Genomic DNA, 22,760 nt, shown 5'->3' with positions numbered 1-22,760 from the left:
ATCAGGCTTTCTCCTTCGGACTCCTTTGAGGAAACACCAGGACAGGACAGATAGGGCTGTGTGTGCACACTTTTAACTTGTTATCATAAGCACTGGGAGCCAACACAGTGTGCTGAGGCTCTATTTATAGAGTAACATTCTCGGAGAGAAAACCCCAACTTTGGACATGAGAAGGTGCTCTGTGGAACTGAGTTTACAGGTTCATTTGCCAAATGGTTGGTTTGCCAAATCTCAAAGCAGTAACAGGCTGTAGCATCTCCCTATTAAGAGTCTTTCCAGTGAAAAGGACCACCCTTCCCCCATCTTATCACCTGACTGTTCTTCACAGGTTTCAATGATTGGAAAACTTACTCTTTCCAGGGTGTGTGTGGGGGGATGTGTGTGAAGACATACACCACCGTCATTTGTGGAGTGGAGTGGGTGGAAACAGCCCCTGGCCCCAAGGAACCCAGACAGAGGCTGGAAATGAAAGCAACCTTTCAGATAGAGACACACACTCACAAAACAAACCCATTTCACAGCCAAGTTTGCTTAGAAATAGTATAGTCGATTTTAAAACACTCCTGGCCAGGTGCTGGTGGCTCATGCCTGTAATCCTAGCTACTCAGGAGGCTGAGATCTGAGGATCCCAGTTCAAAACCAACCCCGGGCAGGAAAGTCCGTGAGACTCTTATCTCCAATAAACCACCAGAAAACTGGAAGTGGCGCTGTGACTCAAGTGGTAGAGCACTCATCTTGAGCTGAAGAGCTCAGAGACAGTGCCCAGGCCCAGAGTTCAAGCCCCATGACTGACAATAAAATAAAATAAAATAAAATACATAAAAGCACTTCTGTGTTTACTGACTGCACTCTGCCTTGAAGATAAGTATGGAACTGTTTTCTTTCCTTCAGAGCTAGGAGAAAGTTCTAGTGAATACTCAGGTGTTATCCTGCCATGTTTAGATACACCAGTGTACATAGATCTTTTGTTTGTTTTTTTGCCAGTCCTGGGGCTTGAACTCAGGACCTGGGCACTGTCTCTGAGTACTGTCCTTGAGCTTCTTTTGCTCAGGGCTAGCACTATAATTGAACCACAGCACCACTTCAGGCCTTTTCTGTTTATGTGGTACTGAGGAATTGAACCCAGGGCTTCATGCATGCTAGGCAAGCACTCTACCACTAAGCCACATTCCCAGCCTAGACCTTAAGTTTACATCTTTAGTACAGTTCAATGGGTTTGGCAAATATATACTCCTGTGTATATGCCCTGGACCAAGAGCCAGGCAGATCTGTTAGGATTCTTCAACCATCTCTCTATCACGATATATGCAGTGTAGTGTAGAGTCCTAGAAATATGTACACAGAATGATACACGATGCATTCCTACAGTTTTTGCTTTTTGTCATGTGCATGTTATTTTTTCCTTCTCTTATGTATTACAGGTATCACTTGTTGGTTCTTTTTTTTAAGTTGTATGGTGTTGATAGGCTTCTCAGAAAAACATATTGTGATTGCTTATCTGTTCTGCTGTTTGTAGACATATGGGTTCTTTCCACTTTGGAGATGTTGAGAAAAATAGGGCTGGGATCAGCTCAAGTCTTATGGTGGACATGCACATTTTTCTCTTTAGTTTATACACAGGATAATTTCCAGGGTGCTGGATGTGTGCATGTGTGACTTTAGGACTTGACCATGCTTGTGGGTACAAACCCACAGGCAGCAGTTGAATGGTGGTTTAGTGTTCCATGTTTTCCTATTGCCCTTTGACCAACAAATCCCAGGATTACCGAGATTGCCAGTGATTTCCTGAGGGTTCCAGGTATGTGTGTGTGTGTGTGTGTGTGTGTGTGTGTGTGTGTGTGTGTGTGTGTGTGTGTGTGTGTGTGTGTGTGTGTGTGGTGTGTTTTGTGTGTCCCTTCTAAGGATTCTGATGCTTAAGCAAGCAATGTGCAGCTGGTGGAAGTTCATTCTCTATGAACTTGCCCATTTCAAATGGGTTTAAGAAGAGTTAGGCTGGGCGCCGGTGGCTCACTCCTGTAATCCTAGCTGAGATCTGAGGATCACGGTTCAAAGCCAGCCTGGGGAAGGAAAGTCTGTGAGACTCTTATCTCCAATAAACCACTAGAAAATCAGAAGTGGTACTGTGGCTCAAGCAGTAGAGTGCTCGCCAGCTGAAGAGCTGAGGGACAGCGCCCAGGCCCAGAGTTCAAGCCCCATGACCAACAACAACAACAACAACAACAAAAGAAGAGTCAGATTTATGGATGGAGAAAGCAAGGCTAAATCTGGAGTGGGCCCATGTATGACTCAAGAAAGCCAAGACTGGTATTGCTACCTGTTGCCCCTACTGGAGAATTCAGCAGCAAGAACAACAATGATCAGGTCTAAGGCTTAGCCTGACCCTGCTCAGGAGCAGACCCGATAGAAAAAAATGGAATAAGGTAGAATGGAAACCCTAGACCCACAGAATGGATTCAGTCCAGTGACTCATAACTATGGGGAATGTTTTCTGTCACCTTTGCAGAGGGTGGAGTAGATTCACCTTTTCTATCTTTTCTATCTCAATCATGTGCCTTCCCCTTGCTCACTTAACTCCAGGTGATCTCTTAAGAATAAACCTCTCAGATCTTGGCATGTTTTGGTTTCTCTCCTTAAAACACTGTCTTCCATGCCTAAGTTAGTCATCCTTTGGGGCTCAGCTAATAAAATATCACCTCAAAAAGAACCTGTAGGCATATGGTGGCATACACTTGTAATCTAGCTATTGGATTATAGAAGAGGTAGGATGCTTCTCATCCAAGTCTGCTCAAGACAAAGGTACAGGACCCTATCTGAAAAAAACCTCAAAAGCAAAAAGACTTAGGGCATGGCTCAAGTAGTACAGCATTTGCCTAGCTTGAGTTCAATCCTAGTTACTGCTGAAAGAAAGCACTCCCTAGGCTGAGTGCTGGTGGCTCCCGCCTGCAATCCTAGCTACTCAAGAGGCTGAGATCTGAGGATCATTGTTCAAAGCCAGCCCAGGCAGGAAAGTCCGTGAGACCCTTATCTCCAATAAACCACCAGAAAACTGGAAGTGGCGTTGTGGCTCAAGAGGTAGAGTGCTCGCCTTGAGCTGAAGAGCTAAGGGACAGCGCTTAGGCCCAGAGTTCCAGACCCTCCTCCATATCTCTTATTCCATTCCTTAGCTTTTCTTACACAGAGACAACCATGATTATTTATCTAGATCTTGCCTTGATAGCAAGTCAAGGTCTCTATTACCATTGCTGTGCTGCCAGAGCCTAGAAGCTGGCACACATAGGTGTCCTGGGCCGTGAGGCAGGAGATCTGGAAAATTCGGGGGAGGGGGCAGCCTGGCATGGTATTTGCTGCATGTAAGAATGAGGAATTCAAAGTTAATAACTCCTTGGGGTTGGTGAGCTGATCGGGTCTGCCTTCCCACCACCTCTCCCAGGGAGGTAGCCTCAGACAGGAGGTGCTTGCTGGGTCATTTTCAAACTGGAATCCTGCAAGAAACTTTGAAAACTGGAACCTAGAGAAAGCACACCCAGTCTTCCATTCATGACCCTGAAGAAGGACATCATTTCAGCCATTTTAAAGATGATATGAAATGACTCCAGCTGACAGTGCTCCGAGTAGTGAGAAATGAACTGAACAAATAGATCTGGGGAATACAGATTCCATGCCACGTACTGAGGGTTGTGGCAAGAGCTACATACGGGAAGGGAGTCAGGTCCTGGTGGTTCAAAAGATGTCTTCAGAGGATACAACCGTGAGCATAACCCAGCTCCTAGAAGTCGTAAATATCTGCAAACAGCCTCACTTTCTCTCATTTTACAGTGGAGACACCAGTGATCCGGAAAGGTTACTTGGCATTAGGGTGAATGGAGTGGTGGGGCTTTGACCCCAGCATTCCACCTCCTCCTGGGGTTCTGTGTCCCGTGGGACTCTGTGCTGCCCTATGGAAGGTGGAATCCAGGTTGAATCAGGAACACTGTCCTTGTCCTAAGCTTCCCCCAAGGAAGGCTAGGTGCCCCTTCCTCTGTGAAGAGTGGTTGGGAAATGATGCATTGGGTGTTCTCATGCAGTTCAAAGCCTGACTTGTCTCTTTACAGGGCAATTCAAGACAGGCCAGTGGGATTCAAGAACACTTGAAGAGCTCCTACCTGCCTATCCGTGGTAAGGCCAGCTCAGTTGCCCACTCTTCTTTGGGGTAATAGACCTGAAGTTCTTCTAACTATCTGTTGTGAGAAGAACATGGAGGCCAGTATCTGTGGGAAAACCAAACATGTGGTTAGCAAGAAGCCACATCAGAGCCTGCTGAGCCCTGTCAACTGCTGCAGGCCCTGCCCGGAGCCTAGGGTTGGCTCAGGCCTTCCTTCTCTGGCATCTGAAACTGCTTTGTTCTCTCCCTGCCCCTCCCCACCCTCCTGCCCTTGCCCTCATTGGCAGCATCACCTCCCTCTCTCTCTAGGCTACTCCATGTCATCTTCTCCCACTTCCTGAAGCCCTTCCTTGCTCTAATTTTGCAGGTAGTTCCTGGGTGTCTTCAGATGTACGATGTTACCCTTTGGTTTGCTCACTCATGCTCATTGTTATGTGGCTACAATGTGCTGGATGCTCTTCTAGTGCTATAGTTTGATTTTTAAAAGACCCTCCAAGCCCATTTGTTGAAGAGTTGGTCCCCAAGAAATGTATTTGTCACCATTCTGGAGACAAGGAACTTCAAGACAATGGTGCCTCAGGAGGGCTGCTCTCTACCACAAGTATAGCCTGTTCTTGTTCTAGCCTCACATGGCAGATGCAGCAGAAAGGGACAGCTGCTGTGTCCTCACCTGGCAGACCTGTGACCTCACCTGGAGGAGGAGCCAGGCAGCTCTCTGAAGCACTTTAATGGGGCCTTAGTTCTCTTCCTGAACTTGTGCTAATTTTGTAATAATTCCCTACGTTTACCACAAGGGGAAATTGTTTCAGCATAAGAACACAAACAGCCAACATGGTAGGTGTGTTGGAGTCCTGACACCTCAAGTGCCTCAAAATATGGCTTTATTTGGAGATAGGATTTTTATAGACTTGATCAGCTTTCTAGAGAAGAACTAACACCAACTCTCCTCAAACTATTCCACAAAATATGTTAGAAATGTTCCCAAACATATCCTGTGAAGCTAGTATTACCCTGACCAAAACTGAATAAGCAAAAAACAACAACCATAACGAATAGAAATCTAGGCTATTTTCTTTGATAAATAAATACACACATATTCTAAAGTGCCTCAAAATTCAGGGCCCTGAGTTTTCTCAGCAGCCACTCCAGCGCTTGATTTTTGTCTCCAGCCATTTTTGCTTTTACTATTATTATTTTTTTAAACTAGGATTTTACTTTTTGCCCTGGTCAGCCTGGATCATGATCCTCCTATTTACAAGTTACATGTAGTTTTCATGTCAAGTGTATGTTCTTATGCCTAATTTTATTTTATGGGTTGAGGTGGAGTTCTCATAACTTTTTGCCTGGGCTTGCCTCTATTCATGATTCTCCTTATCTCAGACTCCCAAGTGGATACCATTATAGGCATGAGCCACAGCACCCAGCTTCAATTTTAATTTTCATCTTGTTTTAAAAATTAAGCAAGAGCAAATAAGCCAATTAATAAATGAGCAAAGAAACTGAAAGACAATTCTTTTTTTTTTTTTTTTTTTCGGTTGTGGGGCTTGAACTCTGGGCCTGAGCACTGTCCCTCAGCTTTTCGGCTCAAGGCTAGCACTCTTATCACTTGAGCCACAGTACTAGTTCCGGATTTCTGGAAGTTAATTGGAGATAAGAGTCTCACAGACTTCTTGCCCAGTCTGGCTTTGAACTACGATTCTCAGATCTCAGCCTCCTGAGTAGACAATTCTAATACATGAAGAAATGTTCCACATCTCCCTAGATGTAATCATAACACCGAGATTCTATTCCGCCTAGGTCAGAATGGCAAATATCAAGAAAATAAACAAGAACAAATGTTGGTGAGGATGCGTGTGAGTGGGAGCAGGGACAGAATCCTCATACTCAGTAGTTCTACTCAGAGTAAATTCAGTGAGTACCTCCCTTATCTCCCCAGAGCAGCAGGTCAGGGCCAGGGTAGATGCACAGACTGAGTGTGGACATGCCAGGGGTGTCAGGAAGTAGATAGTTGGTCCCGCACTGTCAGTGGTCACGGCCCATGGTGGTGTTCTTGGAACTAGCTTTTCTTTGTCTTCCTGGAAGTTTTCTGCATATTTGATAAAGGATACTTATTCCAGTAAGACAGCAGGCTCCTATCCTTGCGGTTGCTCAGAGCCCCACTGGCTGTTTCCCTGGCCTTTGGAACATATGACGACTCTTGTACCTGACTCCAGGATGTAGGTCATCCCAGGTCACCCCGAGGGCTTGGCTGCATGTAAATGGCATAGCTGATAGACTTGGGGAGCTTTTCTAGCTTGCTTTCTCTCTCCATGGCTGAACACTCTTTTCAGCTTCTATTTTCAAATCATTTCAAATCATTTCTCTTAACTCATTTATGTTAGTCTGGAGAGCAGAGAAGATGAGTTGTTCTTGATCAGGGAGTAGGGCTATTACCCATGTCCACTTCCATGATACTATATTCCATTCACCCACGCCTGATGCCTTCAGCATCTCTGACCTGGAGACCCACGGAGGTGCTTCCTCGTGACTGGCCTGACTCCTGAGATCTCTGGAGGATGTCTTCCTTCAGGCCTGGGCTTAGAAGCATGCCTCTGTGGGCCTTTGGCATCTTGCTCATTTCTTTGCCTTGATCTCTATCCTGGGATATGCTTTGCTTTTTGCGCTCCAAATGCACCATGGCAAAGTTTCTTTGGGTGTAGCACTCGGGCTACTCTCAAGTGCAGGGCTGGTGTCTTCGGCTTTTTTCCATCTTCAGTGTGGGGTGCAATGGCAGGTGCAGAGCTAGTGTGTGAAGCATCTGCATTGTACTGATGTCGCTCTCTGGCCAGCATGGTCCTGCCTTGTCCAGGGCGTTTGGTCAGCCTCAGTGCTGGGTCAAGCTGTGACAAAGGGCTCCTCATTATTAGGTAGCTCTGGTGACTGAGAGCCCTAGATTCTAAGGTGATGAGTGTCCTCTGCTATCATCATTATTTTTGAGACTTTGCTGGTATCCTGTGCTGATACCAAACTCAAATCTGTTTACCTGCCATTTGAAAAGGAGCCCAGGGATCAGATGACAAGTTTTGAGGGCAAGGCAAATGATCTATCTGGAATGCCAGCAAAATGAGAAAAGAGTTGACCAGTATCTGGAAATGACCATTTATTCCTCTTCATAAATTTCAACCTCCTTTATCTTTAGGCAAGACAGGGAGTCAGGTTAGGACAGGAGTAGTGGCCTGAAACGGGATGCTGGTAATTGGTACTATGATGATCAAAATGTCCCTGTAAATCTTGACCATATACATCTTAGTTGATCTTACCCTGGCATCTTTAGCCTTGAAGAGCAAGATTAGGGAAGTTACAGATAAACTAACATTCCCCATAAACATTTCTTAAATGACTACCATGTCTATGTGCAGAGTTGAGTTGAAACAACATGGCCCAAAGACTAACGGAACAGAGGGGACAGATATACTATGAAGGTAGAGGGGCCAAGCTTTCCATCCTGTTTTAGGCACCTGTTGGATACCTGTGCAAGGGAAGAATTAGTGCTTTGAACAAAAGTTGCTTTTAAGTCCCTGTATGTAACACACATGCCAGAGATGTCATCTACTATACAGCTAGTGACAGATGAATACTTGTCACTCAGCTTCGTAGCCTCCAGAATCAATGACTTCTAAAGGCAAGTAACTGCCAGCAGTGAGGCTGAGGGTTATTTGGGATGCTTCCCCACAGTGACTTTGAGAGGTCCTCTACTGTACTTGCTCCTTGAGGCTTGTATCCAGGAACAACCCACAGCCCATTCATATTCAATTTGGAAGCTTCCTTCTAGCATCCCATAGAAACTGAGGTCTGAAACTGCCATGGGGGAGATGTGCAGCCTGGGGACCAAGAGGGGTCATGCTCTGGGGACGTGGGGACCTGCTGGGAGGGTTGTGGCTCAGACTGGACCACTGAAAGACACCCACACTTCCTGGGGTCTGCATCAATGGGGCCATAGGACCTTGACTGATTGGCCAAGGGTGGCAATCAGTGGCTCCAGCCAACGGGATAGCAGAAAAACCCCATCTGAACAATGTTCTGTGTTATGTACTCCTCAGAACCCCTGGCTGGAGCCATTCTCAGAGCACAGGCCCTGTCCAGGGACAAACTGTAGACAGAGACAAAGCCCTGAGGCAGATCAGGCCTGTGAGTGGGGGCTAGAAGCCTGTGGGTACTGCATACTTCTTCTCACCACAGTCCCTGGCTTTGTCACCAAGAACCAAGGCCATGGTGTGGTTCCCTCCATCTCCAAATCTGTCACTTCCAAGATATCATGCATTCCAGGGCCTTTCCATAATCCCTCAAAGTGAGCAGTGAGTCAGAAAGGAACATTGAAAGCTAAGTCAGGGCCTAGCCCTGGATTCTTACAGGGTCACAAATTCACTTGTGTTTGGGCAGCTACCTCCTTGCTCGGTGACTCAGTTTCTCCCTATTGCTGATCTCCATCCCTTCAGCAAGTATGGGGACCAAGAAAGGTGGGGAGGAGTGAAGTGTGATGGAAAGTCAAAGGCAGGAGACCCAAGGGGACAGAAATGCTTGTGAAAGTCTAAGGGTTTGACTTGCAAATGTCCGCATGGGTGGCAGTTGGTATCTGAGATACACTGTAACTGGACAGATGAAACAACGGATTTTATTGAGATTTGCAAGGGATCACATGGTGCCTGGTGTTGGACAGGGCGTGAGAGTGAGCAGAACATCTTCTCTCACGGTGTCTTCACTACAGAAACTGTACCTGTGGAGAAAACAAATGCTTGGTATATATTTGGTTATCCTTAGGAAAGCCATTGCAACTGCCGCTGTTGAGAATGGGTTAATGCTGATTTACAACCTGAAAGGCACTGAGTGGTCACTAGGGCTGTGGCCCTGGGAACAGGACCTGGTGTTGTTCTGGAGGGGCCTCTGTGTGTGTCAGGGCTGTGGCTCAGGGCCATGGTGAGCAGTAGAGATTGCAGATTCATTTACAGATGGACACTCTCTTCTTTAGTTACCCTTGGGACTGGAGAGGATACCTTAGGAGCTATAGTACTGAGCTCTCAGCATTCACAATCAACTACACTAAATAGTTATCTTGTCTGAACTTCACTTCCACCACATAGGTGTAAGGAAGTCTTATTATTAGTCCTGCCTTACAAGACAGGAAAGCGAGGCACAAAGGCTCTCAGCCAAGTGAAGAGCCGAGATACAAATGCAGGTTTACTTGACGTGGTAGTTCAAACTTTCTATGGTACAGATGCACATCAAGTGCCCTTGACCTTGTCTTCCACACTTGGGTTCAGGGGTCCTGTCGGAGCCACAGATGGCTGATTTTCTGGCCTACTATCATGTTGTGGGATGAGTTTCCATTACAGACATGAACTTTTGTACACATCCTGAGACGAACCAGCAAAGGAAAGATACATACACTGTCTTATCCTCTCCCTTTCGCACGGTGATGTTGGCTGCACCCACTCTGGGGAAAGTTGGGTTTACCAAGTGGTTATTCCAAAGAAACTTGACTTTCTCAATGGTGCCGACATCCAGCTCTGCATCAAACTCGTTGGAGTGGGTGGAGCCTGGCGTGATAAGCCCCCTTGAAACAGAGAAAGAGACATTCCTGTTCATGGAAGTGCATTTTAATTGCCACGGGAGGCCTCTATGTGGTGATCCTCTACCTTAAATGAATGAGTCATCTTCTAACTTAATCCTCAAGTCAATAGCGGACAAATATAGAAAAGGCTGATAAGTGCACGCAACCTCAAGTTATTACTTACGGATTGCTTTTATCAAATTCAAGTTAATGTCTCTTCAAAACTGTCTTAATAAAGATGATAGAACTTCATATTATTTGATTTTTTATATCATTTCATCTCTATTATTTTAAACGTTTTATTATTTTAATTATTATTTCATATTGCTTATTCAAAGTATTTTTATATGGAAGAAATATATGTACTAATCATAAAACAAGATATTTGGGAGTAATGGTAAAGTTAAAAATTCTGATAAATTGAGAGAATAAATTAAGTAGTTGGGTTCTGATTAGAGAAAAAGAATGTTATTAGCAAAAGTCTGAAATTAACCACAGTACATAAGTAACTTAATACCCACTGATATACAGGAAGTGGCGAGCATTTAAGTACATGGTCTGACAATTGTGAAAAGCATGGATGAGATGAGCCACTGGACAGAGAACTACCTGAAGATGTCGTACTGGCGAGTGTTCCCTTTATTTCCATACAGTGCGACCTTGATCTGGCCAGTGACTGCTCTCCCAGACAGCATCACAGAAACCCCGTATCTCCAGCCTGTGGAGCATAGAAGAGTTCAGATTATTCTCACACATAGGTGGCCCAAGTCTGGGTCTCGTCCCTGCCCCATGCCTCAAGCCGTTAAAATATAAGGCATTCAACTTGTTAATCCACACCTAATACTAGGACTTGAAGACAATGACAGGCCTAGTACTGGCCTTCTGTCCACTGGCATTGCCCAGTAAGGGGGCCACTAGCCACAGGTGGCTGCTCACACGTAAACTCAAATTAAATAAAAGTAAAATTTTAACTCTTCAGGTTCACCAGCTGCATTGGTGAAGACGGCAAATGGCTTTTGGATCCCATGGGGCAGAGATGCCCATCGGTGCACAGGGACAACTGTGCTGGAGGCTGCCAGCACTGAGTGAAGGCAGAAGAGGAGAAGCCGGGGCTCCAGTCAACACGGGCAGAGGTCACACAGGGGTGCAGCCTGCAGAGCACCATGGGGGCTTCCTGTCTGCAGTCTGAGAACCCTAGAAAGGCTCCAAGTACAGAGCAGATGCTTAGGCATTTGTCTCCTAGATTTGTAGTCAGGGTACTTACTACAGTGCCTGTGTGCACACACAACACACACACACACATAAATACAGACATATAAACTATATGTACATAGTCACACAATACATAGAAACACACACCTATAAACAAACATGCACACACAATTCAATACACACATATCTAAAACAGAAATACATGTGAAGTTGCTTTCACAAACACTCCCACATGTACACACATGTACATAAACAAGCACATACCTTTGCCTATCTCCTATCTATATTTCAAATCCTCAGAGATATTGTCCTTGTCCCTTGTCCATTCAGAGTCAGCCGCTCTGTCCTATAATGCCACAGCAGGAAACCACCAAGCCCAACCCCCTTGCAGTTGCTCAGTTTCCTTCTCTTCTGATTATACATTTCACGAGTAGTTACTTGTTCATCCCTCCATCCCCAGTACCTAGCAGTCCCTCTCTAATGGCCAATAAATAACTGTTGAGGAATAAATCCATGTTTTTTGAGTAGTTACTTTGCCATTGTTAAAATATTATGGGCAAGTACTTCATGTATTGCCCATCAGTGAAGGACTGATTAACCAATGTCTCCTTACAAAAGAATTACACAGGCATGTGTTTACGGTCATAGAAATGTTCTGTGTCTTGATAGTGGAGCTAGTTATACATCTAGTCACATGTCAAAAATCATAGACCTGTACACTAAAAAGGATGGATATTACTGTATTATAAATTATGTCTCAAAAAACCTGACTTTAAAAACTACATAAGGAATGCGTTATTTCTATATATTCCTACAAATACACAGTCTCTGTTTTTGCTAGGCAATGCCTTCTGGAAACATCCTAGGTCAGGTTATCACAAAGAGGTTCAAATATGTCTGACTTGACCCTAGATGTCCAAATTCATTCAAGGTGTTTTGGAGAGAAAGGGTCTCTCCTTTGATTCCTACTCATACTCCATCAAAGGGTCAGCAGGGATGCTTGACAAAGCAGGTGGTGAGATTGGAGTTGAGCCCCTTAAGAGGCCCATTTAGAGCGCTGAATGAATAAATAGGTGACAATGAACTGAGAAGAGATAGAGATTTGGGTAGTCTACCTAAAGCCATGCAAATCAGCCAATCCCATTAACCTCACTATTTACTCCTGTCCATTCATGCCATGAACATAAAAATGGAAGAGATGCAGAATCTTTTCAAATGTTAGCTGAGTCCTAAATGGGATGGGTTGGACATGTCCATTTCTTTTTTATTATTAATTTTTGAAATGTCACCCTTACCTCCATTCTCTCTCAATTTATCTCTCCCGTCCCCAACCTACAAGTTATATAGTTCATTTTCAACATAGTGTCTGCTGAGTACCACTGCTGGATTTGTTCAACTAGACATTCCTTTTCTAAGATCATCAAAATGGTCCCAGAAATCTTTCAGGGTAGAGGCAAGGATATACTTGTAATAGAAATTATACTTTCTTCCCTGGGCAAGTAGTGAAAGTGCAACTTACGTGCAAAATTCCTGGCATCTCCTGTGTTCAAGAAGAATTTCTGTTGCTCCTCGCTTGTCCTGCCAGCAAATTTATCAGCATAGTGACCCATTTGTGGGCATCCCTGGTCTGGACAGGGGAAGCACTTGTTCTAGTGAGAGGAGAACAGAGGGCACTGTAAGGTGAGTTTGTCTTACAACCAATGTATCTAGGGGAGTGGACACGTTTAACTACAGTTGTCAGTTTCTTCATTTGTCACAGGGAGTCAGAACCTTTGACCTCTCAATAACCTTCACCTTCAGCAGGGTTCCCAGTCCCTATGTACAACCCATCAAAATTATCCAGGGAGTTTTGAATGTCTTGAAAGTCTTGAGCCCAAATTCCATCAAATATACTTTCCAAAGGTATAATGCCAGTGGGTCACTAGCAGCCAGCTCTGGGACAAAAAGCTCCAGTTGCTGAATTGATCAGTTTCTATGGGCTGCAAACTCTGACCCTGGTGAATTTCAGGCCAATAAGAGGATCTTAGGATCCCTTGAGACAGAGCAGGCCTGCTTCAGTATAGCACTCTTCTGTTTCTTCCCTGCAATCAGCCTGGCACACAGAACCCCAGTGTCTGCCTTTCTTTCATTGGGGAAGATGGAGGAGGTTTCCTGTTCTCACCCATTCTTCTGTGTTTACTCTGCCTCTGTCCTAATCTAATCTCCATCATCTTGCCAGTCATGTTTCAAAATGGAAGCCACTCAAAGCTCTTCTTTGGGTCTATTCTAGAATTTCTGTCATCTCCTACCTAAAGTTATTATTTTTCTTTTTCTTCCTTTGCTGCACAGGACCTGAAACTCTGAGGGGCAATGCCAAGTACGGAGCGAATAGTCACTTCAAATCCCATACCCCGCTGGTCCTCAGTCCCATCCCACAGAGCATGTGCTTAGTCCTCAGGACAGGATAGTAACTTACAGACTCAAAGGCCTTGTAGGAGGTGCAGGGGTATGCGGTGAAGCCATCAGGGCTGAGGATGCTCTCTGAGTAATATTTGTAGCTTCGTAGGTGATTACAGGCCACAAAGTCCCGGGTTCCTGGGGAAACATGGGAGGAAGTGGGCACAGATGGTTGGGAGCAGGCTGTGGCAGCATGTGTGCATCATTTTATAAGTGTGTGATACTTCCAAACTGGAACCATATTTTCACAAATTAAGGGAGTTCAAAAATGCAGTCACAACTACAATGAACATCCAGTGGGTCCTTTGGGTGTGGCAGGAAATGTTCTGGTCGTGTTGTGTACATTATACATGGAGTCTGTAGGGAGGGGTATTGTATTATCCCCTTTACGGACACTGCCACAGATCCAGCCTCTGATTTTCAGATTATAAATAACATGAGGTAAAACTTTAGAACCCAAGACCATCTTATTTTGAGACCATCCTTAGAACCTCTGTGCCATTTTGTATCCAGGATTCAAGTTGGAAGTGTTCTAGAAAGATCAATCCAGACATAGCATAATCTCCCAGTTGTGACACAACCAGCACTAGAACATTGTCATATTGTACTTGGATGAATCAAGAGTTGAGTAGCTCTTTGTAGCTGTGTCTGAGCATCATTCTTACTCTTGTGCTTTTTCCTAACTATCCCTGTCCCGAAAAACTCATGCCATGTGACAAATGCCACAGTGTTCCTTCTGGACCTGGACTGAACTGGCTGGTCAATTATCTGTGGAGAATTTGGGCTACTCTTATTCACACAAAGCCCTTGTAAGACAGTGAAAGGTAAGACATGTTTCCTCACCTTTAGTATCTGTTTTAAGAGCAGCTAAGTCATTTTGATCAAATTTAGTAGGTTTGATCTTACCAGTAAGGGTTTAAGTTGCATGGTGTCATAAGATGAATATGGCTGAAATCATATCTTGCAACTATCCTCTTTTTGCCAGTCCTGGAGCTTGAACTCAGGGCCTACACACTGTCTCTGAACTTCTTTTGTTCATTCTAGTGCTCTACCACTTGTACCACAGCTCCACTTCCAGTATTTTTGGCATTTATTTGAGATAAGAGTCTTATGGTGATTCCAGCCTAGGCTGGCTTTGAACCTCAATCTTGAGTAAGTAGGATTACAAGCATAAGCCATGGGCAGTTGGATTGCAGTTGTCCTTCTGACCTCAGTAGCTATAGATTCACAGATGTATGCAAGCATGCCCTTTCTTTGCAGCCATGCTTTATCAGTGGTCAGCAGCCATTTCCCATACCAGTCTTCCTTACTCTGATTGCTTCTTATTCCTGTTTATTGTAAGCAAGTGACAATGACTCTTATTGGGCAAATGGCTTTGCCAAGGACTTCACTGGAAACATTCTCACTCTGGCTACTAAAGCTAGTTACCTGAGCTTGACTCACATCACTGACTCCCAAGGGAGAGTTTGCAGAATAACTTTCTTGGTGATAGCTAGATGCATACTGTTATGGTTGTCCTTTCTGTTAGGGAGCTATCAGTGGACTGTTGAAGTTATAGCTTTAAATCACAGTTTTGTAAGGAATTCCAAAATCAGTAGAGCTGCGATATAGCACATATGTTGTCAGAGGCACTATCTCGCGTGACCCCATATGAGGACTTGTGTGCCGTGACGGTGCATATGCCAACATGCATTCCCTTGGGAAGAGGTGTGTGTGGGGGGAAGGGGACACCTCTTCCAAGTCTGGGCAAAAGTGGGGACACCTGGCCATAAGCCTCAGGTGAAGGTATGCAAAAGTGTCCTTCGTGCTCTTCTGATTAATCCTGTAGAACAATGCCATGAGACTCCCTTTGTGTGTCTAAGGAAGCCCACCAACACTTTGCTTATTCTTTGTAATCTTTGATCACTGGAGCTACTTCACATCTGTTGACAAGGATTAACTCTTCCTGATTACTAGCTAAGAGTTAACTCTCATGGTCTGTATTCCCGTAAAACTATTTAAGATTAACTTTCTGTCCCTTGATTGAAGATTTACTTTTTATGCCTGTATGCTGTATATAAGCCTGTGATGTTTCAATAAATTTCGTCTATACCTGCATGGTGTAGTCTACTTTCTGCCTACCAGACACTGCATTCCTGGGTCTCTCTGTGTGAACAGCCACAATATGTAACCATCTTTTTTCAGAAACAAGCCTGAGGAAAAAAACATTGTGTTCTTCTAAAGGGAAATGTGTTTTCATCACTATGAGAAGTGCTGCACAGCCCAGGGAAGTGATGGTGTCCTTTCTGTCCCCCACCTCCTCGTGCCCCACCATAGCCTTACCCGACCAGATGCCATCTATATCCACAATCTGTGACAAGATATTCTTCTTGCAGCCTGGCATGTTCTCGCCTCCATTGGGGAAGAAGTCAAGGTGACCCAACATTTGTTTTGATCCAAAACCTGAAGTATTTAGAACAGAAATGAGCTTGGTGCAAGGCAGAGCTCTTGTGGTTAAGACTCAATCGCATGTGTTCATAGCTGAGGACTTTGGAGCTCACCTAAGAATGGTATCAAGGGAGCTGAATCTGTGTGAATCACATCGACGAAGTCAGCATCAGAGGGATCGAGTCGGACCTCTTCAGGAGTGCCCTCGAAGCTTGCTTCTACAGGATCCAATCCTAAAAGAGACGGTTGGCAATGTGGAACAATAGGCAAATTGTTGGTGCCAGAAGGACTGTGGTATAGAGTTTCTCAGGCTCTGTACTGCCCAACCCAAAAGGTGCCATACCCAGGAGGAGTACAGTACCATGGTGCTGGGTGTGAAATATGGGATAGTGTTTTAGTGCTGATTATTTAGGGGGCTGTGGTGGGGCAGAAGAGTATGGAATTTAGATTTTGTTTGAATAAGGATGTCTTTCTGCATCAAATTCTTCCATTTACTTGTATATCTTTCATCTTTAATGTTCTTATTTGTCTTAGGCTGGGTTAGGGGTTTCTAAATCCCTGCTTAGTTACTTTGTGGGTAAGCTGCATGACCTAGAGCAAATCCCTCAACCTTTTCTTGACTCAGTTTTCCCATTTTAGAAAATGTTAGCAAAGTTGTCATCTATGACAGATGTTTATTATACATTAAATAAGTTAACACGTATCATTTAGCACAGTGCCTGCCATATAATCATGGGTGTTTACAAAAATAGTAATTATTATTACTGCTTTGCTGACCATTGTTCCTTCTTGTCAGTTATGTGAAGATTTGGTAAAAACAGAAATTCAAAGAAGTCATCTACTGATAATCAAAGGTAGATTTCTTATAAAGGTAGAGAGTGGCTTGAGCCAAACATTGGCAAAGCCAGCTATGAATTGCAGTTCTATTGCTGACTACTTATGTGGCCTGGGGCAAATCATTTCTTCCCTGAGTCTGTGTCTTCAACTTCAAGATTTAAATGAGAAGATATAAAGTACTTTCTGAAGTATTTGGGATAATTAGGCACTTCTGTTTGCCATAGTAATTATAGTAGCATTATATTACAGAGGTATATTTTGCTGTTGTTGTTATAATTCAGCAGCCTAACTCAGGTCAAAGAATGAATTCTTTAGTGGGTGTCTTTTACTGGGAGAGAAAGTGGAACATAGTTTTCAGGTTCTGTCCTTGCATGAGACAGCTGAAAGGAAGAACAGATAGCCCCTTTGCAATTGTGTTTCTTTTGGGTCCACACTAGCCTTATTCTGCATTTTCCTATTCCCAGTGAACCTAGGAACTTGAACCTGGAGAAGAGGGACCAGAATGGAGGCTGACAAGGCACAGAGGAGCAGAGCCACGGCATTCCTTGCCACTATGATGTGCTTCTTGGGGGCTTTCTAAAATGTTCTATACAGGCTCCAGCTGGCTAAGGGAGTTGGCCCTATTTGGGACAGCTCTGAGCTGGACTGAAGGCTTGTGAATACATCCTGGTATCACTGGAGACAAAATCTATGGGCTTAACCTGGGGCCTTACCGGTAATCCTGGCCAGGCCCGGAGTCCTGCTCCCTGCCTCTCCAGCCACATGAGCTCCCAGACTATGGCCGATGAGGTGGACATTGGAAGGTGAGTAGCTGTAGTTTGTCTGGAGGAGAGATAGTATTTTCAGGGTGGTTTTGTGCTGTGATGGCATAACTCTTCATCTGGGAAACCCCATGCTTTCTTGGTACTCAGGCTTCAGCCTCAACTCACTAGGGTAGCCTCAGAGTGTCTCCAACTCATTATCTACTTTCCTAGACTCTTCTAGAGCCACACCTGTTTTGTTGTTGTTGTTGTTGGTCATGGGGCTTGAACTCTGGGCCTGGGTGCTGTCCCTCAGCTCTTCAGCTCAAGGCTAGCGCTCTACCACTTGAGCTACAAATGCCACTTCTGGTTTCCTGTTGGTTTATTGGAGATAAGAATCTCATGGACTTTCCTGCCCAGGCTGGCTTTGAACTCTGATCCTCAGATCTCAGCCTCCTGAGTAGCTAGGATTACAGGTGTGAGCCACCAGTGCCCGGCTAGAGCCACACTTTCTGTGGCATTCAAATATATACCATTTTCTTTCTTTGTAGCCTATCTTCCCAACCACTTGTTCAACTATCATCAAAATAGCCTGCCTGGTGAGAGACTTTTTCTTTAAGTGCCATACATCTCTACACAAACCACCAAACCTTTATCATCCCATCCAGAACCTGAGTCATTGCAAGCCTTCCCTGCCCATCTTGGGGGCCAAGTAATCTCATCCATCCTATTTCTCTACTCTTTTTTTGGGGGGGGGTCCGGTCGTGGGGCCTGAACTCTGGGCCTGGGCGCTGTCCCTCAGCTCTTCAGCTCAAGGCTAGCCCTCTACCACTTGAGCCACAGCGCCACTTCCGGTTTTTTTCTTTTTGCTTATGTGGTGCTGAGGAATCGAACCCAGGGCCTCAGGCATGCAAGGCAAACACTCTACCACTGACCCACCTTCCCAGCCCCTATTTCTCTACTTTTATCTCTCAAGATTGTACTAATATACAGGGTCAAAAGGCAAAGCAAATAAAGCTACAAGGTGCTGGCACCTTGGGCTTGGCTGTTTGTCAAATGTTTCTGACTGGCCAATTGTGCCTCTTATACAATTACATTAGAGACTCTCAGGCTCACAGGCCAGCAAAGCTGGCACATGCCAATTGCATGTCTTGTCTTTTGGCTCCATTTGGCTTTGGTTGGCAACGCCATGTTTTGCCCCACCTGGAGGCCACCTATTTACTTGTTCAGTAACATCTAGACAAAGTAACTTCCTTCTCTGGTATCACTACTGAAGGAATTGAAAATCACACTAAAGCCCCTATCTACTAAGAGTTAGCTCTTACTAGCTTCTCTTCCACTAGTGTGTCAGTAAGGCAATGATCAGATTTTCCAGAAGTAAGATTTGGATCACATTCCTTGTTGTGTGTTTTCTTTTTTGAAATCTATGTACCCATGAGAGACCAGCAGCTCTGCCCTCCATACAGAAACACTCACCGACAAGATGTGGAGCATCTGTGCCACCTGGGCACCCACGACTCGCACATTGTTGGCAGCCTGTGTATAGGTGGTTTGGGAGCCTTTCTTCCAGTCCACACCAATGCAGTTCACCTCCTCCACCTCAAACATGTTCTGGTGTTGGGGAGACATCAGGTATTATAGACAGAAATATGTATGTACAAGAAGAACAGAAGGATGGTATCATGTGTGTGTGCATGGGTGTGCCTATCTATATGGACATCTGGGTCTGTGTCTGCGCGTGTGCATGCATGCCTCTGTGAGCGCATGCCTATGTCCTTCTGTGGCTGTTCAGATTCCCTATGCCCTCTAATTGTGGTGCTTTCTATTCCGTCACTTAAATCACCCTGTCAATCTAGTTCTCCGTGTTTCAGAAAATAAATTGTCATAGCCACATGTATCTGACTTTCTGGGACGAGAAGATGAGAGCAATAGGATATAAACCTTATTTGCAAAAACATAAGTATCTCTTGCTGAAAATAAGACAAAACACTGCAAATTGGTTTAGCCAGAAAAGACACAGCAGGAGCCTGGCAACATAGCAAAGGCCCCTGCCTCCAATGGCAGGTGGAATACAGAAGTCAGAAACAAGGGGAAGAATTGTGCTTTGGGGAAAGGGAGGCATTTTTGGCTGCACAAAGGGACCTAATATGGAAGGATTTCTGTTCTCAAGTTCATTTACTGAGATTCCATCAAGTGAGCAGACATCCGTGGGAGGTGATGGCCCCAGTGGTTCGGTGGCCGAGGGAACGTGGCAAGGCAGTCGAGGGGTCAGAGCCAGCTCTTCTTACCTTGCACATATCTACCACCCAGCCCTCTTCTCCCTTGTCTATGAAGCCATGGATAATGAAGCGAGTCTTCCTGTCCATGTGGAAATTCGATGCCTCAATCGTTGATGGATCCGAGAGACGAAGCATCTGCAACATACACAACGCAGCATGTTTTTGCCACTTCTTTCCACAAGCCCATCTCTCCCCTTTGCATCTCTGTATGGATGTTTTGGCTTTTCAAAGCCTAGCATGAAGCCACCTCTTGCATAAAGCCCACCTTGACTTCCCTTTTCCTGCTCAATCTCCACAGGTCTTCCCATCCTCCACCCTGCCTCCCCACACTGCGTTTGGGTTATGTCTCACAGGCTCATCTTCTTGATGGCTCTAGTTGGACAGTAAACTCTATGCCCAGACCAGGCCACATAAGCAGCTGGAGTCTTGGTAACTGAAAAATTTGCTCCTGGTGTTCCACTTGCCCAGCTCTCTCCATGTGAAAGCAATGTTATTGCGGGAGGGGTCTCACCTGGAAGTTGTTTGGGTTTTCATTGGTGTAGAGTAGGAAGCGGGTGTTGATTCTCTCTGGGCTCCAGGGGAGAAGCTTTAGAGGCCTGATTGGAGTGCCAGCCCAAGGCTCAATGTCAGAAAAGCACCCAAGATCCGCATAGCAAATTTCATTTCCTGAGGGGAAAGCGGGGATCTATTTAAGCATTCACTCCTAAGACCAGGCTCTGGGGTATCCTTGTGGCCCAGGGTCAGTCTTTCTTCTGCCCGAAAATAGTGTGCAGACAGGAGATGCACAGACTCTACCTCTTGCCCACTGTCTACAGGTTGGTCTAGACTAGCCTTGTAGAATTCCACTAAGAAACCCACCAGGACTTTGCTTCAAACTGCCTTTAAAGCTGAAATGTTCAGAGTCCCCTCCTAAGTTCAGATATATTTGTTTGACTAACATGATAATTGGCATTGATGAGTCAATACGTGAACCAGGCAAGTATTAATGCCTGCAAATGTCAGTTGCTTCCAGATGTTCTGCCAGTGTTTAATGACTTTGTTGGAAAATGAGGGCGGGGGAGGGGGGAGATACTCTAAGGAAGTCCCTCTTCAACTGCCCTGCCTACTTTCCCAGGCAGAGTGTGAGCCCCTAGAGCTGCTGGTCTAAAGCTTCCTCCAGCCAGTGCTAAGAGGTTGGCTTTATAGCCTTTGCTTGGGCAAGTGTGGTGGTTCTTACCTTGGGCTGCTCCCAGAAGGAAAAGTGTGATTGTCCAGAAGATCAGCATCTATAACAGAGTCAAACACACTCAGCCTCACCAAATTATCACAGATAACAAGCAAAGATTTTGTTTCTCAGCTGATGGGGGAGAGAATGCAAAAGTAGCTTACCCTGTCTGATGATTCGGCTACTCTCTACCCCAGGATTCCAGCCTTATATACTCCAGCCTTATCATTTAGACTCTATTTCAAGAACATAGTGAGTGATGATAGCATATGCTGTGTGTACTTAATATTTTAATCTGTATAAATACACAAAACAAGATTAGTGGCTATCATAAAAACCTCTGCCACAGTTTCCCCAGTTACTACCTGTTCCAGTTAACCATTGCTTTGCAAGAAACCAATCTGAAAAAAAGTAGTAATTATTGTACTGTGTTACTAGGCTTTGAATAAACAGTGTTGAGGAGACCCCAGAAGCTCATATCACCAACCCACCTCACGCCTGTGGAATTTCCCAAGATCATCTGAGGGCAGGTTGCACACCTGCAAGACAGACACAGCTCATGATCTACTCTGCACACCTGTGAGCAGCCAGCAGGTTCACACATGGGCAGATAAGACCTCACAGGCAAGCACCTCAACCTTAAATGAAACCTGCTTCCCTGTCAAATTTCATCCTTCACAATAGTCCAAGCACTGGGGTATGGGATGAAGGAAACTTCTTGCTAAGGAAACAGAAGGGACTTTCTTCTGGAGTAATGAGTAGCAGCTGACCATTTCTGCAACTTATCAAGTATTGAGATTTAAGCACTTTATGTACATTTCCCAATTTATGTCTGATAAAAACCACATCAGGTAGGTATCATCATTTAGCCTCCCTTTGCAGATGTGGACACTGACTCAGAAAGACAACTAAATTGCTTGCAGAGTGACACCGCTAATAGATGATGAGGTAGAATCTGGATCTACCTGCACAAGAGTGGAACAAGAACGGTTGAATATTCAACATCTTGCTACAATGAGAAAGTGATCGACAAGATTTGTTGAACATCAATCCCACAGACTAGAGGAGATTCGTCTGTAGCATAAGTCAAAGTAGAAAACAGACTTCCCCTGAACTCAGGCAGACCTGAGCCATCTGGTTGACCTGACAGAGTGTACTTAATATTTTAATCTATACAAATACACAAAAGTAATGGCAGGTACATCTTCCCACAAGTCTGAGAAAAGAAAAGAAGGTCTGACTCAAAGAGGGAGGGGAAGCACTAAAGTTGTATCTAGGGATCTGTGCAGGTACAGATGAGCTGTTACGCTTTGAAAGTCAGCTCACATGGGCTGGGAAGATACTGGAACAGTTTTCAAAGACAGTGAAGTCAAAGAGATTTATGGATTAGAAAAACTGACATTGAAATGCTTGATACAAGTGAGACTTGGGAGGAAGAAATGGGGGATAGATAGGTAGGTTGTTTGACAGGAGATGTGCAATGGCCTCTCTGCTTCTTGCATGTCTTCTCTCCTGAATTCCACTTTACCTCCTCCACCAGGCTACATGGATCTCCCCAGAAATGGTCAAGTCCTTCCCCTCCGTGGGGCCTTTGCAGTTACTATTCCCATGGTCTGAAATGCTACACGATCACAGAGCTGACTCCTTGTCACTCAGCAGTTTAAATGTCACCTCTTCAGTAAGGTCTTTACAGGCACTGCACTGTAGCCTTGACCTCTACTCCCAGCACCTTGCTGGTTGCTTTCACATCATGAGACACAAGCTATCATGATCTTTCTCAGTGGTCTGCTTTGTTGTTTGCAGTGGTGTTTCTCATTTACCATATAATACTGTAAGGACAAGGTTTCACCTGCTTGAACCAACTACTGCTGTACTTGCAGCTTCGGGCACTGAAATG

The 22,760-nt window shown here is 44.9% G+C and overlaps 1 protein-coding gene across 1 annotated transcript; it reads right to left on the bottom strand.

Annotated features, from left to right (window-relative positions):
- Window positions 1-8,770: 8,770 nt before the first annotated feature.
- Pnliprp1 (pancreatic lipase related protein 1) lies at window positions 8,771-20,924 on the bottom strand. Its single transcript, XM_069987897.1, has 12 exons — window positions 20,876-20,924; window positions 20,171-20,325; window positions 19,669-19,794; window positions 18,857-18,991; window positions 17,354-17,462; window positions 15,917-16,036; window positions 15,699-15,818; window positions 13,396-13,514; window positions 12,460-12,589; window positions 10,338-10,446; window positions 9,564-9,731; window positions 8,771-8,894 (listed from the first exon to the last, which is right to left on the bottom strand). Exons 1-12 carry the CDS (start codon window positions 20,922-20,924, stop codon window positions 8,813-8,815), a joined length of 1,422 nt encoding a protein of 473 aa, XP_069843998.1. The 3' UTR covers window positions 8,771-8,812.
- Window positions 20,925-22,760: the final 1,836 nt, after the last annotated feature.

The sequence above is a fragment of the Dipodomys merriami genome, unplaced genomic scaffold, assembly GCF_024711535.1.
Source record: "Dipodomys merriami isolate MVZ:Mamm:240054 unplaced genomic scaffold, mDipMer1.0.p SCAF_35, whole genome shotgun sequence".
In the NCBI taxonomy this organism is placed as follows: Eukaryota; Metazoa; Chordata; class Mammalia; order Rodentia; family Heteromyidae; genus Dipodomys; species Dipodomys merriami.
This window is presented reverse-complemented; position numbering and strand designations above follow the sequence as displayed.